This window comes from Linderina pennispora (genome assembly GCF_002104995.1).
Source record: "Linderina pennispora strain ATCC 12442 chromosome Unknown DL89scaffold_2, whole genome shotgun sequence".
Taxonomy (NCBI): domain Eukaryota; kingdom Fungi; phylum Kickxellomycota; class Kickxellomycetes; order Kickxellales; family Kickxellaceae; genus Linderina; species Linderina pennispora.
In genome coordinates this window covers 485067-500430 of record NW_024468250.1, presented here as the reverse complement: position 1 = coordinate 500430, position 15364 = coordinate 485067, and the positions used below count along the sequence as shown (strand labels likewise).

Genomic DNA, 15364 nt, shown 5'->3' with positions numbered 1-15364 from the left:
ACAGGTGTGCTTTTCTGCCAAAGTCCGGTATCCTGCCAAGCAAAAGAGAGGGAGTGTTGTAGGCGAATCAGTTTTTTCTCTAAAGCATGCGGCAACGTCACACGCGCGCAGATAATCTCGAGCGTTATCCTGATAATCTAGTATGGCTTGATATCTCTCCAGGAGCTATCGTACCCACTGGTCTCCGCTTCAGACGACACCAGTTCTTCGAGTGACATGTACCCAGCTTCTTCGACCGAGGCGCAGTCTGTTCGCCTTATCCGCAGCCCAATGGCAGGTTGGCATAGGAGAATGGCGCCGCTTTCAGAGCCGGCGCACATTAGTTCGACAGTGACGCATGCAGGCAATTGTCCCTCGACAAAAACTCCGAATGGGTCGCGAAGGAACTTTAAAGTGGTAAAGGAAATATCGGCGTTCGACGCCACTATTCTGTAAGAACTCGCTAGCTTTGACAATATCGTCAGCGGCAACCAGCGACAGGAACGGGATGCCCTGGAGGTCGGTCGCATCAACGTCAATAATCTGATCGATGCTGTTGGTCAAGAAGGTAATGGTCGGCCCATGCGGCGTTCGGCCATCCATTCGCTCCAAGCTATCAAGAACGATGCATGCCTGGATAAGCGTGCGTGCCGATTCCTGTGCTTGCCTTTGCGAATCCTGCTGGGGCACAGCTGTAATGGTGTTGCCTTGGCCAGACACTTCGCTAATTGCCTTCTTGATCTGTGTCAGTGTTTCCATTCTGCTCTCGTCCTTGGATACATACCGGAAGCGCTTGATGTGGTTGCGCTGCATCATGTGCTCGGCCTGCCAACTTGGATCGTAGGATCCAACAATAAAGGTGATGTTGCTGCAGACAAATGAGATGGTACGGACCACAATAGCCGAGCCATCAGACGTCGTGACATGTACATAGCTGATGAATATGTTGTCAGTTGTGTGTCTGGCAAAAGTTGCCGGATATGTCTCCAGGCTCTCACCCGTGATAAACTCGTTCGCTGAACTGCCAACGCAGTCGTGTGGGTTAAGGTTTATAATATCGTACATGTTTGATGACACAAATAAGATACGCAGCTCGTCAGATGTATCATGGACACCAAGCCAGCTCCCGGCACGGTAGGGCATCGTCTGGTAATAAAAATGAATTTAGGTAAAATGAGGGCTGAAAAAGAGACGAAGGTGAACCTTCCAGAGAACACAGCATGAGTACGAGCGCATTCTTAAGCCACACGCACGTAGCGAGTAGCGATAGACATGCTACAATGATGCTAACAAAGGCAAACACAAATAACTGTGCCACAAGTCGGGAACCATGCTACTGCCCTTATTGCCCAAATATTGTAGACGTAGGTTTGTTCATACAGGCAGGAGGTGGGCAATCAATGGCATACGTAATGCCATAGCTGAGAAATGCCACACCGAACTCGCAACCGGATTCGCCAGCAGCCAACGGCTAGGTTGGCAGGATTAGCAAAAAAGGTGTCGACTACACATGTGCTTTGTTCCATTGACCAGCCTGTTTGTTTGCCATGGTACATGCCAATTGAACTCGAAGCCAGACTGCTATGTGGCTCAGCACGTGGGGGATGTCGCCACAGCTCAGATGCCATGCATACCCCTGATCATGATCAAATTGGCTGATTCTGATCACGCGCTGATTCCAGAACCGACGCGCGTTGGTCGTGAGGCTTGTTTACATTATTTTCAACTCCTGCTCGCTCTCTTCTTCACCGCTCTTTTCCCTCTTCACCCAGTATCCCTTAGAAATAACCTCCGATACCTTTTCCAACCACGATGCCTGTACAGACGCTGGATCTCTCTGAAAAATGCGATGAGCTCTTGTCTCTCCTGAAACGCGTATCTTCGGCGAAGCGGTTCGTCGTGGTCACTGGGGCTGGAATCTCAGTAAACTGCGGCATCCCCGATTTCCGCTCCTCTGGCGGCATATTCCAGCAGATACAAAAGAGGCACCCGAACCTGGTAACCAGCGGACGTGACCTGTTTGATGCATCAGTTGTATTCCGGTCGCAGAAAGCGGCTGATGTATTTTACGAGTGGATGACCAGCCTGCGAGGACAATTCAGGAAGGCAGAGCCAGGCCCTGTGCACAGGTTTATCAGGACGCTGGCGGATCGCGGATCATTGCTACGGAACTACACGCAGAATATCGACGGATTGGAGGCCAAAGCCGGGCTAAATGTGTGGGATCCAAACGGCGATGTAGCGTGGCAAAAGGCAGACACCGTGCCGCTGCATGGCAGCATGGAGCATTTGAAATGCCAGCTGTGCTCGAGCACGTACCCGTTTGACGGCAACCTGGGTGCCGGCGACGCGTGCCTGGATTGCTCAACCCGGTCTTCGATCCGCGAAGCTATGGGCCGGCGCGCATTGCCATCGGGGAAGCTCCGCCCCACTGTTGTTCTATACGAGGAGCCGCACCCGCATAGCGAGGATATTGCCAAGATAATATCGCACGATACGCGCGCTCTTTCGTCACGCCGCAGCACATCCAAGCTGACCGACGTTGTGCTTGGTGTTTGGCACGACACTCAAGGTGCCTGGGTGCAAGCAGCTGGTGAAGCAACTGGCAGGCGCGGCGACGCTGACGGTGGTGGTTAACAATGAGCCGGTGTGCGGGAAGGCTTGGGATAGCGTTGTTGATTTCCAGGTTATCGGGGCTGCTGAGGAGTGGTGCGCCAAGGTCGAACGGCTGTGGAACGCGCAGACAAAGATAACGCAGTGGACCAAGGCACGCAAGAGCGCGAATGTGCTACGGGAGACAGGCAAGAGCAGGGTGGCCAAGGAGAATGCTGTGAAGAAAGAGGACGCCCCTGCCAACTCCAAGACGCCTACGGGCTCAAAGAAGCGCTCTAGGGGTACCGACGACGGCGATAATAATGCTGATAAGGAGACACAGCCCAAGAAGGCAAGGCGGCACCAGAACGACGAAAACTATGTCATTGACCATTCGGCTTGCCGTTCACTCCGCTTGGCCGAGAAAAAGGATCTCAGACCGACAGTCTGCTTGTAAATTAAAGTTTCTTTCCCATTTCAAAAAATCTCTACTCTTCGCCAGCCTCCATAGCAGACTGCATTTCGCTCAGCTCGTTCTGCATAGCTTTGCTCTTTTCAATGCCCGAATGGCCAAGTCCTTGCGGCCACCACGCTTTGCCTTGAGCGCCCAGTCCTTGGCTGTGGCTAGTTCCTTAGTGACGCCGTCCATGTAATCCTGAATGGAGATGGTACCAGCACCGACTTGAGCAGCAACGACGCTCATGCGGAGCTTGATGGCAGAAGCGAGTTCTTGGAGCTGGCTGGCGGCATCATGATCGGCAGATTGGATGCGGGTGGGGATTTGGGCGAGCTCGAGCTCCAACACGGCGTTGGATAGTATATCATCCATAGAGTCGAGGTGCAGAGCGATGTCGTCCATTTCCTGGGATGTCGCGTCTGCCAGGGGTTGTCCTTTGGTTCAGGAGCCTTTGGTTCAGGATCGGGTTTCTGAGCAGCTGGATCAACCACCGCGGGGTGGGGTGGCTCCTGGGAGCCGTCTACTGACTTTGGCATCCACTCGCCCCTTTGCCTCTGCGAGCCAGTGTGGCGGCTGCGCTGGCTCTTCATTGTCTATATAGATCCACCTCTCTACGTGCTCAGAAATCTCCTGCTGATTCGATAGTGGCAGCCTGAGTCTCACTGCCACATCCACAAACACCGGCCCGCCTGCCAGAGTCTTTCCACCTCGAGTCCCACTGGTATCTGCACCAGCCTTCATCTCCACCAGCGCGGTGACTTCGGATCTCGTGCGCAAATCGGCCAGCGGCACAGATCCACGGCCGATAAGCTGCGAGCCCCAGAGCAGCCCGTTGTACTTGTAAAACTCGACCACCAGCCTGCCGCGCTCGATCCAGCGCATCAGCGGGCGTGGGTGCTGGCGGTCAATGATGGCGATGTTTTGCGAATAGTCCAGACCGACGTCGCCCGAGTCGAACTCGCTGAACTTGATGGTCCGCGCATACGCCTTACTGGGCTTGTCTCTGGGCCAGCTGATCTCCCACTGCACAAACGAGTCAGCGCTGCCATTCAGCGTTGCCTCCAGGTCCCCGTCCGACACTACGCGCTTGATGGCGATCTGGAGTTCATTTACAGAGATGTCCCGGCGCTGGTCCACGGGCGCTGTCCATGTGACTTCGTGGTGCAGGAACGGCAGGCGGGGCCAGGCGCTGGTTAGCCTGGTATGAGGCGACCGTGGCAAGGTCGGCCTGTGCGCGCTTCTTGTACCGATGGAACTCGAGCGCGCGCGGTTTATCTCCGGCCCGCAGGTAGTGGGCGGCGAAGACGTGTGGCATGTGAGATCTGCAGCTCCAGCTGCTCCGTCATGGCACCAAAGTCAACGGCAACCCGGGCAAGGTTTTGGAGCTGCGGGTCGTCGAGAAATACCCGTGCGGTTGGCCCGGGCGTAGAGGAGGACTGTGCAGGCGTGGAAACCGCTGCAGTGCGTTTGGGTGCTGGTGACGTGACGCCCTTGGCTGGGGTTTGGCTGGCTGATGCAGCTACGCGGGGAGCACTGGTCACTGGCGGCTCAGGCGCCGGCTGCGTGGCCAGGTCAGGTGTTTTGGGCTTTCTAGGCCCAGGCGCTGGCAGCACCGGTGATTCAGGTGCTTTTGGTGTGGGCGACTCAGGAGCTGTAGGCTTGGGCGGCATAGCAAACCCCTTGGGCAATGGCTGGCCTGAGCGTACGCACTTTGTCCGCCTCCTGCACTGCCTTCATCTGCATAAGCATCCCACGGGCTATGTCCATATCGCCCTGTCGTTTGGCTGTCAGTGCGGCACTCTTGAGCTCTGCTGTCCGCTCGTTTAGGGCTTCCAGCAAAGCACTGTTGTCAGGAGCCTTGGCAGGCTTGGCGGTTTCTTCTGGCATCGCCGCACCGCCATACTGCGACAGCTCAGCTAATAGCCCTGGGTCGTTCATATCCTCCTCGGTGACCTCGACACTGTCGAGTATTTTGTCGTCCTCGTCGAACGCCATCGACGCAGCTGCATTTTGTGATGGCTGTCGTGCTGGTGTTTTACGGGCAGGGGGGCTCGACAGGCCCATCTCGCTGCGCAGAGCCGCAAGCTCGCCCAGCAGCTCCGGGTCGTTCAAGTCAGTGGCATCAACGTCATCGCCGTTCGTCGTGGTCGAGATCCAGTCCAGCTATGCCAGAAAGGTCGCTAGATGTGTCGGCGAGGGGCTCAGTGGCGCAGCGGCAACGCTGGGTGTGGCTGTCCGTGGACTGCGCGAATTGCGGGCAGAGCCGCGGGCACGGCCTGATATAAGATACATGGTACGGGTGCTTGAGAGTAGGTTTAGGAAACAAAAAAAAAAAAAAGAAAGGTGACGTGCCAAGCAACTGCTATTGCAGCAGAGTCATGGGTTAAAGCTAATCGGCAGTGATCTGGTGATTGCTTATCGATGCCAAATTCAATCGATAAGCCCGCACGCCCAGCTGCTAAACTCGGTGCTCATCGGGCTTGCACCATGTGTGCACCTCTCAGTGACGCGCCAATAAATTGGCCGCCCTTGCTATTTTCCCCACGGCCACTAGAAGTCTGCTGCCTTGCAGGCATCCCGAATCGAGGCTGGCCTTTCACATTCGGTGGCAAGCGGAGATGCCCCTCTGCCAGGGCTTGATTAATAGTCGGCCGTCGAAAGGAAAAAGCGACAACATCAAAATATCCTCACTCCGAACCAATTTATGCGTGCAATGCAGCAAATTAACGCACTCTGTTTTGTTGTCATCCAGCGACGATATCTGCGCAATCTTCAAAGGCCAAAATGTCCGTTGAGCGACAGAAAAGTTATTGTGACCCTTGGGCGCTGCAGTGGCGGATTCTCAAAGAGGAAGGAACATGACGCATATAAATGCCCCCGCCCGGCCTTTACCCAAAAGCAATTTTCCGTAGAGTCACTTTCCTCGCCCAACCGCTCCCTCCTCACTAAATCTTTTTCACAGTCTTTTTGTTGTTACACGCCTGAGGTACTCCTTTCCTGGCCCCTTAAAAAGACTCTGCCGTCATCCAATTCTTTTCTCTCTTTTGTTTGTTTCACTTCTCTCCATTCACTTTTTTTAGCACCCTCAATTGAATATACACCCAATTTGGTTCCGCCTAATTTTAAAACAACGACCGATACCTGCTATATACCGACACATAAAATGCCTTTAGTATCACCAATGCCGGCCATGAAGCTGCGTTCAGCACCTGTGGCCGAGCTCAGCGGATTCGTGGCCAGCACTAGCAACACCACCTCGAGGAAGTCGCCAAAGAAGCAGCCTCCCTTTGCGTACTCTGCACGTCGTGCACCCATTGTCAACAGCGTGTCAAAGTCGGCAACAACAGATCAGCACACGCGCGTGCTGGAGCTGCTGCGCGCAGCCCTCACCGCCTCTCCTGAGACTGAGAAGCCCGCCGAGACGGCAGGCAAAGACAAGCGCCAGAAGCTTTTTGAGCTTCGGACAGCATTTATTGGGGTGTTGCGCGAGCTGCAGATGCCGCAGGCCGACAGCATCATGTCTGTGAACGAGCTGCTGCAGAACCGCTCCGAGCTGGGCCTGCTGGACCTGGCCAGCGTATCCGAGTTCTGCCACAGCGAGCTCGACGACTCAGCGAGCTGCATCGACGAGGACGCAGCGCCAATGCTGCCGGCGTCGTATTCATCGGATGACACAACGCTGCTGGGCACAGACGACGAGCTGTTTGCGGAACGTTCGGCTGACTCGGGGCGGCCCTCAAAGACGAGCTTTATTGAGAGCTGGGCGCACAATGGCTTCTGGCGTGGCGTTTCGACGCGGTCATGGATGAGCCCTCAGGAGCGCCGCAGCCGCCGCCGCACGTCCGCATCGTCTGACTCCACGCTTGTTGCTCCCTACGCCGTGCCCGACCACCTGGGCATCTGCTGGCCGCTGGATGACACTGCACGCGAGGCAGCGCGCAGCTGGGGACGGTTCTATGCGGACCTGGGCGACACGCGCGTGCCTAGCCGGTTCCGCACGCCCGACAACTCGCTGGCCATGCTGGCGACCGAGCAGCTGATGATGCGCAACGACAAGATTGTGTGTCCGCTCAAGAACCGTCTGCAGGAGACCAATCCGAAGCGCCAGCAGTTCGAGGAGTACGTGCGGGCCACGGGCAGTCTGCCGCCACCGGCCGTCTCCAGCGACTTCACAAAGTCGCCGCTTCGCAACGAGCTCTGAAGCGGCTGTTTCCCACGAGCTGGTCCCTCATTCTGCGGCCGCTGCTGCTGCCGATGCTGCTTGGGTAAATCCGAGTTTCACACTGACATTATGCTGCCGGAACTTTTGCCCCTTTCGCCCAAGCCAGGCGGCATGCACCTCCTCCCCAACCAAAACCCTTTTACACATGGACGCGAATCTGCATCCAGCACATCATCGCAAACTTGTATTTCACAACCTGGCATTCCCTACCTCACTCTCTCAATATCTATTGTACCAACACATAAATCTCCTTCCCCCCTTGCAGTGGCCCACTGCCACACTGACAAAGGAAAAAAAGTGACCCTTCAATAAAACTGCAGTCAGCAGGCAAGAAAACAGCCAAGCCAGCTCAGATGACGGTGGACAAATTTTCTAATTTGGGCAAGAGCGCCTTGGATGCGGCATGTGGACACTGAAATTGCGCAGGAACATGAGAAGGAAGCTAGGAGTAAAACTTGATTTCGGAGACTTTCGGAGCACATCCGATCTACACATTGACGTCACGGGGAAAACAGCTGCCTGAGCCGCTCTCTGCGGGTCTGTGAGTGGGGCGAATGCGAATGCGAATGCGAATGCTGGCTCTCGACATGGTGATCTTCGAACCGCTCATCCTCAGCCTCGTCGCCGGTCGCGTCCTCTTCAATGGTGCGCCTGAACCGCCGGTCATTTGGCGATCTGTGCGGCGACTCGTACTCCTGGTCGTAGAACGCATCATTGGGATTGGCCAGCCCAGCTGACCTTGCCGGCGCCTCAGTGGTGCGGGGTTCCTGCGCAACTGGCCGAGAGCGCGACGGCGAATCGTGGATGGACTCGTGGCAGTGCTTGCAAGCCTGGGCTGCTGATGGCGGGCGAGCTGGGCGGGGGCGGGCTGGCGGCGGCGTGGGTGCGCGGATGCTTCGTGGCCGGACAGCATCGCCACGGTACCCGTCGTGGACTATTTCAGTTGGCGGAACTGGGACGGCGACCGGTGGCTGGACGGAGCGGCGTGTGCGGCCAGTGATCATCGAGCGAAGCGAGCGTCTTGAGCCTTCTGCAGGCTTGGCTTGCGGGTTATCCAGCCCGACAGTCATGGCCACGCACGATAGCACAAAAATCAGAATCCAGAACGCCAGGCCCATGCCAGCAAGCACCAGGAACGCCTTACTGGCCTGACAAATGCCTACCAGTAGCCCGCCCTCTTCAATAACCGACTTGCCAGATGACAGGCCAAGCATTGTGAGGTTGGCACGGAGATGACGGAAGATGTCACATGGGTAGTGGATTGGCAGCGGGTTGCGGTAGGCAAAGCTGACGATAACGATCCAGAGCACTGAGAATATAAAGCCGAACAGGAAGAGTCCCGCAGAATGGAATAGGCAGGTGCAGTATTTGCCAGCGTGCGGCGTGCCGCGCACCAGCGCGCCTAGCATCAGGAAGAATGCAATGATGGTGCTAAAGATTGTGACGATATACGAGTACACAAAGGTCCAGTTGAGATGGATGTACCAGCCCGTGGCACTGTTTGTGTACAGATGCTGGGCGACTAGTGCCCCAAATGTGCCCATTGAGGCGATTAGCTCAAATAATATTGCAGTGAATAACAGTGGGAATATCATTATTTAACAGAGTTGGTGTCTTGAGGATTATGAGGGCATTGGGAAGGATCCTGAACTTTGTTGTGGCCGTGGCCCTGGCAATATGAAGGCTGTTTGCAACATCGCACCTCTGATGCTTGCACGTAGTGTACTGGCCAACTGATATGTCTTGCTGCCTAGAATAACTGTTATAAAACCATCTTTTACATTCCTCAACCGCCCGTTTTGGGTGGTTATTTGTTTGCTGCCGCCGAAATACCACAACCGCTGGCACTGTCATCATGTGCAGACACGCCAGACTTTGTGCATGCAGAAGCAGTATCGCCTGTGGGAACCAAGCGCAGCTAGATGTTTGCTTGATAGGTCGATGACATAGCCACAGCCAAGCATACTACTACCATCGGGCAGTATAGCGCGTCAAGCTACTAGGCACATCTGCATGGCTGGTGGTTTTTGCTGTCGCCGTTACATGGAAGATTCCAATAATCAGGATTAGAGTTTTGCAAGAAGCCAGGTTCGTCGTAATCCGACCCGGCAAAAACAATGGCCCGATTCTCGGAATCACAGCCGTGGTGGCGGAGGACCGAACAGAGATCTTCACACCGACAGTTTTGATTCCCTCCCCCTCTAGCCAACCTCAAGTATGGAGTAAGCTTGGTTTGGGACTGAGATGACAGAAATGGTCTACTACGTCGTTGGTGGAAATTGGAGGATAGAGATGGACCGATAAGAGCGGACATTTCTCTCTCCGGCACAGACACCGTTTCTTGCTTGTAGACCACATGTGCATGAACCAGCTGACCAGGGCATATGCTGCCTGCCCCCTCGAGCTGTCCAAGAAACCAATATAGCGAATAATTAATTGCGCAGCCTGCCAATTATGCAGACAGCACCGGTTCTGATATTAATCAAGCTGACCAGCTGCCCGGAATAAATGGCCTGCAGGTTCTTCTCATGAGCGTCCCCGCCTGCTTCAGGCTGGCAAACTAGCAAATAGTTATACCAGGATGTAGCAAAACAACGGCAGAATCAGGCAAATAGGGATAATCCCTCCTTGTCTTGGCTAAAAAAAAGCTACGAAATAGGATCCTGGCACATCTGCGCTATAGTTGGTTTGGATAAACCTGCTCGAAGCGACATTGCAAGCAGGACGCATCATTGAAAGTACGCTTAACACCTGCTTCCGATGTCAATCAGCCATGCCTCACGCATCCATGTGAACCGCCGCCGTCCAGATGCAGCCTGGCACCGCATGTGGTCTTCATTTTTAATACCCGCACAAGTGTGCGAACAAGAACCGCCTGACACGTCAGATCATGCTTTTATGCCAGTGGTTGAGATTGGCTTTTGCTGAGCGGGATTTGCTGATGCAGCTGTACCCGCCCCGTAGATTGTCAATAGTAGCCGACTGCACCATGATTTTGCGCAGGAGCGGAACATGGGAGACAAACAACGGTGCTGTCGCTCTGCTAGCTGGAGAAATATCAAAGCTAATGGTGCGGACGGAGCCAAGGCTCGAATGCAAACTGTATCCCATGTCCAAGCACAGATACTACGCGCATCACTGCGTATATAAATGAGCTGACATCCGGACTCTCCTCTCATTCTACATCCTCCACCCCTCAACCCTCTCCACCTTATACCTCGATACCAACCAAAAGATCCTTCTGGCTAAGGACTTTTCCTTTTTGACGTCCAATTCTAAAGCTTCTACGTCCCGACTAATTACCAATCCTACCAGACCCGCCCAAAATGCCCTCTCCTATCCTTGCGACGGCAGCATTTGCAGCCCTCTCCTCGTTTGCCGCAGCTACCTACAGCTCCACCTGTTCTAATAACATGGTGACCTACTGGGGACAGAACAGCTGGGGTGGCAGCCACCTCAACGATCCTGCGAACTGGGAAAAGGACCTCGCCGAATACTGCCAAGACGACACTTTCGACGTCATCAACCTCTCTTTTGTGATAAACTATAATGTTACTGGCCTCCCCGTCCTTAATCACGCCGGCCACTGCGAGACCAAGTTCAATGGCACCAACACCCTGACATGCCCCGGAATTGGCAAGGATATCAAGACCTGCCAGGCCAACGGCAAGAAGATCGTGCTGTCGCTCGGCGGCGGTGGCAACCCTACTTACTCGCTCGGCTCATCGGCCGAGGGAGTCCAGTTCGCCAATACTGTCTGGAACATGTTCCTTGGCGGAACACACCAATATAGGCCATATGGTGATGCGGTCCTGGATGGTGTTGATCTGGATATCGAGTCTGGCGCTAACGGCGGCTATGCGGCGTTTATTGCGCAGCTGCGTACGTACTTTGCCAGCGCCTCCAAGCAGTACATCGTTTCTGCTGCTCCGCAGTGCGTCTACCCGGACTCGAGCCTTGGCTCTACCCTGAACACTGCCTGGATCGACAACAACTATATTCAATTCTACAACAACCCGTGCAATCTGGTCAACATCAACAACCAGTGGAACTTTGACTACAAGAGCTGGGACGCGCTGGCAAAGAAGAACCCGAATCCGAACTCGAAGGTGTACGTCGGCCTGCCTGCTGGACCAGGCGCCGCTGGCAATGGGTACATTGAGCTCAACACGCTTCAGGCGGATTTGAAGCAGCTGTACACCAACTTCACCTCGACCTTTGGCGGTGTCATGCTGTGGGATGCATCGTGGTACTCAAACAACCAGGGGTACGTGAAGGGCCTGTCGAGCTGGGTCAAGGCAAACATGCAGTGCGGTGCTACTCCTCCGACCAGTACTACTGCAGCGCCGACCACCACGACCGCCGCTCCTACCACTACTACTGCCGCACCTACCTCGAGTGCCCCGGAATCTACGTCCACCACTGCTAGCCCTACCAGCACCGTCGCCTCCTCAACAAGTACCACAGCCTCTCCGACTTCATCTTCAACGACAACCTCTGCTCCTGCGCCAACTTCGACCTCGGGAGGCGGTCCTGTCGCTGGTGGCTCGTGCTCGTCACAGGGAGCTGTCCAGTGCGCAGATACTAGTGGCAAGAACGCTAACTATTTTGCTTGTAACAACGGGGCGTGGCTCCAGCTGTCATGCGGTTCTGGAACTGCATGCTTTTCGTCAGGCTCGTCCATCTATTGCGACTGGCCGTCTGCTTGAATGGTTTCCTAACCCTCTGCTCTATTTTGCACACTACAAGTGCAAGCACTAGATAATGAACCGATGCAAAAACACTGATCTACCCACTTTTGAACCCACACATGCGGTTTTATTGATACTATCTATGCGGAATTGGCTATGTGCGTGGTTGCGCATATTGAACGGCAGCTCTGGTTGTGGTTACGCATTTCTCCAGCAGGGGCACTCTAGAATGTCCTTCTCATGCAGAGCTACTGTCGTTGTCCAATAGACTCGATCGGTTCTATTTTTTTTTTTGCTCAATTTACTTGCATTTTGCCCCACCGACCATCAACCATAAGTTGTGGATCGAGCCGCCCTTGGTCATGCCAAGGCGCTGGCCGGGCGGTGGAGATGGAAACCCTTGAACTATTAACCTCGTTGATGAGTGCTCCATCTGGAAATGCTGGCGACTGATCGTTTTGCGGGGCTCTTGGGCCCTTCTTAACACTGGCGTAGCTTTGAAGTACGAGCCGGGGGCCTTGCATCACCAAATGTTCTTGGCTTTTGAACGGATCTGAGGGGTACCAACAATAGTTCAAAAACTGCATATTTCTCATACCAGACATACTAGGAGAGCCAGCGCCAGCATTTTTGCGGATGCTGCCTGCTGGCTGGCCGTGGCGGACCGCGGCATAACTTGGTTTGTCGACTCGATTCTTGGGCCGGTGACTACGACATTGTACCCGTCATTGTCGTCGGTTGCGTAGTCCTGGCTGTCGCCAGCAGTGCGCAGGCGGGCCAACGCATCTCTATCCAACGTCGTAAACCCGACTCGCGTGTTGTCGACGTCAAACGAGATGGTCCGGTTCATGAAAAAGGGCAAGCCTAGGATCCACTTGTCTTTCGGCCCACCGACCTGGAACGCAGACATGCAGCCGTGCTCGGGCACACCGTCGCCCAGAATGTACTGGCTGGGCGAGATAGGAATCGTGATGTTGTTCTGACCATCTCTACCTGCTAGACGGAAGCGGAAGGTCGGCCCAGTAGTCGATACACCGCAGTCAACACCAAGACCGTTGTCTGACGCACCGATTATGCGGTTGATGAGCTTGGCAACTGGCGACGGACAAAGGATTGTGGTGGTTCCCGAATCCAGCAAGCCGACACCACGTGTCTTGATCTTGAGCCGCTTGCGCGTGGGCAGCTGCAGCAAGTCAGCAGAACGCTGAGGTAGTGGTATGGGCAGAAACTGGGTGGTTTCACCTGTCAGGTCGACATCGATTCCATAGACATTGACGGCCCAGAACGCCGGTTGTGTCACCTTGATCCATGTCGTTGTTGTTTCATTGCTATCTGGCGGTATACCAAGGTCGAGGCGGCCACCAGTATCACCAAGCGTGAAGCTGAATCGGTTTGCGTTGAGCTTTTGCTGATCAGCAAGCGCAAATAATGGCGGATCAAGCCCCTGAGTGGCCAGTGTCGGGAAGGCGAGGCCAAAGAGACCGTCGAACTGGGCGTCGAAATCGGGCGTCATCTCGACTGCCTCACCGAACGATGCGTTTCTGATACTCATTGATCCCCATTGGAGGGTGTCGTGCGCAGCCTGGATCGTGACCATGCCAGTTCCATACTCAATCCCGATCTGGTTGGGTAGGCGGCCGCACAGTAAGGGTGCGTATGTAGATGATGCATTTGGGTTGAATTGGTTGTGTCGTGTGCAAACTGGGTTAGCACATCTCGTGCTGGGAACCCACAGATCAGCCGAGCCCGTATCAAAGTTCACCCGGAACTGTTGTGGGGGAGAGCCGATCGAAATCATGCCCGAATAGAATAGCGTTGTGCTTGGCTGGTAGTCACTTGGGCTGGGTACTGTGTCGCGCCCGGCTAGCTGCGACAGTGGCACGGACAGAAACTGCTGATGCTTGACCAGTGCCCGTCGCCGGATACTATTCCGGTGTCGAACAAATATATCACCCTTGCGCAGGTGAATCGATGTGTAGCCGTCGATTGCCGCTGCCATTGCTGGCAAGGCAAGTATAGCCAGTAATGGTAGTTTAGAGAGCTTCATATGTGAGCAATTGGCAAGAGCAGAGATATGAAAAGGACCAGATGCAAGAAAACAAGCTAAACAGAGAGGAGGACGCACATCGTTTAGGCATTTATTGAGGCCAGCTTGCCGTTCAGAAGTATACAAAAACGCAGGCAGTAGCTAGGGCTGGGGTGCAGCTGAAAATAGCAACAGTCGTGCGGGCTGCCTTTTATTACTGTCTGCTGTCAGCAACCAGTCTGCAAGTGGGGATGGCGCGGTCTGGAGAGCACTGAAGGGTATCAGAGTGTTAATAATAGTACACAAAGCGTATTTTTCGCGCATACATCATGTCAGTTCACACGGGGAGGGGGGAATTCTTGTGTTTCGAGGATAGTATATTCGAATATTTCAGTTGATATTGTGATATCGCACTACTATCTAGTGGGAACTAGCGCTGGGGCTGGCGTTTGCGCTGGCGTTTGCGCTGGTGTTAGCACTGGTGTTAGCACTGGCGTTAGCGCTAGTGTTAGCGCTGGCATTAGCGCTGGACTGCTCGTCAGCCTTGGACTGCTCCTCGATACCATTTGTACCCAGAGCAAACACAACGCTGTCAGCGGCCCACTGGCCAACAGTCACATCACTCGAAGCCTCAGGGGCCAGGATAGCAAGTCGTACAGCAGAAACACCGCTCGATGAAGCCAACTCCTTGACAGTAGTCTCAGGAATGCGCAGGCTGACCATTCCACCCTTGTCGATGCCCAGGGTCTTGTACTGCTCGGTCTTGACACGGCCAATTGGTGCGATGATGGCGCCATCTTCAAGTGAGTAGGCAACTGCGTAGATGTTGGGGATACCGCTGATGCGCGAAGGCTGGATTGAGAACGGAATGAACGAGTCACCCGATGTGGCAGCCAAGGCCATGCTGTTTGCTACACGCAAAACACCAAGGTCCGTCTGTGTCTTGACATCTTTCCAGTTGACTGGAAGGCTGTCGGATGCTGGGAAGATGTTTGCTGTAGGCCATGCGTGTGCAATGGCGGCGAGCATGCTGAAGACGAAAGTCGTGTATTTCATGGCGATGATTGTATTTCTGTACGAAAGGGCTGTTCGCAGAGCTACTTTAGAGAATGTTGTTGCAAAAAACAATGAGACAAGGAGGAGAGTAGAGGAAGGAAAGGAAGAGTACAACGAGTGATGTAGGTAAATATCCCTTGCCCAGAATGCACCTCGTCAATATATATCCCCGGCTTGAATTTGCCCTTCGTATTCCCCGCACCTACTGTTGCTCCAAGCAAACATTTTTAGGAGGTGTCTAGGGGAAGTGCTTTACTGCTGCCACTGGCATGCTGTTTGAAACAGTGGCCCTGTATTTACACGCTACTCAGGAGCCAGCATCCAAAAATACACTGATTGGA

The 15364-nt window shown here is 54.4% G+C and overlaps 8 protein-coding genes across 8 annotated transcripts; 3 read left to right on the top strand and 5 right to left on the bottom strand.

Annotated features, from left to right (window-relative positions):
- Window positions 1-137: 137 nt before the first annotated feature.
- On the bottom strand, window positions 138-1122 carry DL89DRAFT_290672 (uncharacterized protein; the record flags this gene model as incomplete). The annotated part of the gene is made up of 2 exons (XM_040890109.1): window positions 138-300; window positions 440-1122. The coding sequence occupies 2 exons, from the start codon at window positions 1120-1122 to the stop codon at window positions 138-140; spliced, it is 846 nt and encodes a 281-aa protein (XP_040746188.1).
- Window positions 1123-1791: 669 nt separating this feature from the next.
- On the top strand, window positions 1792-3028 carry DL89DRAFT_290671 (DHS-like NAD/FAD-binding domain-containing protein; the record flags this gene model as incomplete). The annotated part of the gene is made up of 2 exons (XM_040890108.1): window positions 1792-2520; window positions 2552-3028. The coding sequence occupies 2 exons, from the start codon at window positions 1792-1794 to the stop codon at window positions 3026-3028; spliced, it is 1206 nt and encodes a 401-aa protein (XP_040746187.1).
- Window positions 3029-3059: 31 nt separating this feature from the next.
- On the bottom strand, window positions 3060-5320 carry DL89DRAFT_290670 (uncharacterized protein; the record flags this gene model as incomplete). Its single annotated transcript, XM_040890107.1, has 7 exons — window positions 3060-3115; window positions 3160-3433; window positions 3644-4156; window positions 4200-4303; window positions 4335-4707; window positions 4739-5191; window positions 5249-5320. 7 exons carry the CDS (start codon window positions 5318-5320, stop codon window positions 3060-3062), a joined length of 1845 nt encoding a protein of 614 aa, XP_040746186.1.
- A 621-nt stretch (window positions 5321-5941) lies between these two features.
- On the top strand, window positions 5942-7312 carry DL89DRAFT_83568 (uncharacterized protein). Its single transcript, XM_040892135.1, has one exon. The coding sequence runs from the start codon at window positions 6192-6194 to the stop codon at window positions 7227-7229; it is 1038 nt and encodes a 345-aa protein (XP_040746185.1). The 5' UTR covers window positions 5942-6191; the 3' UTR covers window positions 7230-7312.
- A 211-nt stretch (window positions 7313-7523) lies between these two features.
- DL89DRAFT_83572 (uncharacterized protein) lies at window positions 7524-8879 on the bottom strand. The gene has a single exon (XM_040892136.1). It carries the CDS (start codon window positions 8843-8845, stop codon window positions 7751-7753), a length of 1095 nt encoding a protein of 364 aa, XP_040746184.1. The 5' UTR covers window positions 8846-8879; the 3' UTR covers window positions 7524-7750.
- A 1500-nt stretch (window positions 8880-10379) lies between these two features.
- Window positions 10380-12046, top strand: DL89DRAFT_265025 (glycoside hydrolase). The gene has a single exon (XM_040886489.1). The coding sequence runs from the start codon at window positions 10577-10579 to the stop codon at window positions 11957-11959; it is 1383 nt and encodes a 460-aa protein (XP_040746183.1). The 5' UTR covers window positions 10380-10576; the 3' UTR covers window positions 11960-12046.
- Window positions 12047-12501: 455 nt separating this feature from the next.
- DL89DRAFT_232620 (acid protease) lies at window positions 12502-13911 on the bottom strand. The gene is made up of 2 exons (XM_040884927.1): window positions 13197-13911; window positions 12502-13124 (listed from the first exon to the last, which is right to left on the bottom strand). Exons 1-2 carry the CDS (start codon window positions 13737-13739, stop codon window positions 12534-12536), a joined length of 1134 nt encoding a protein of 377 aa, XP_040746182.1. The 5' UTR covers window positions 13740-13911; the 3' UTR covers window positions 12502-12533.
- A 422-nt stretch (window positions 13912-14333) lies between these two features.
- On the bottom strand, window positions 14334-15132 carry DL89DRAFT_265024 (uncharacterized protein). Its single transcript, XM_040886488.1, has one exon. The coding sequence runs from the start codon at window positions 15021-15023 to the stop codon at window positions 14388-14390; it is 636 nt and encodes a 211-aa protein (XP_040746181.1). The 5' UTR covers window positions 15024-15132; the 3' UTR covers window positions 14334-14387.
- Window positions 15133-15364: the final 232 nt, after the last annotated feature.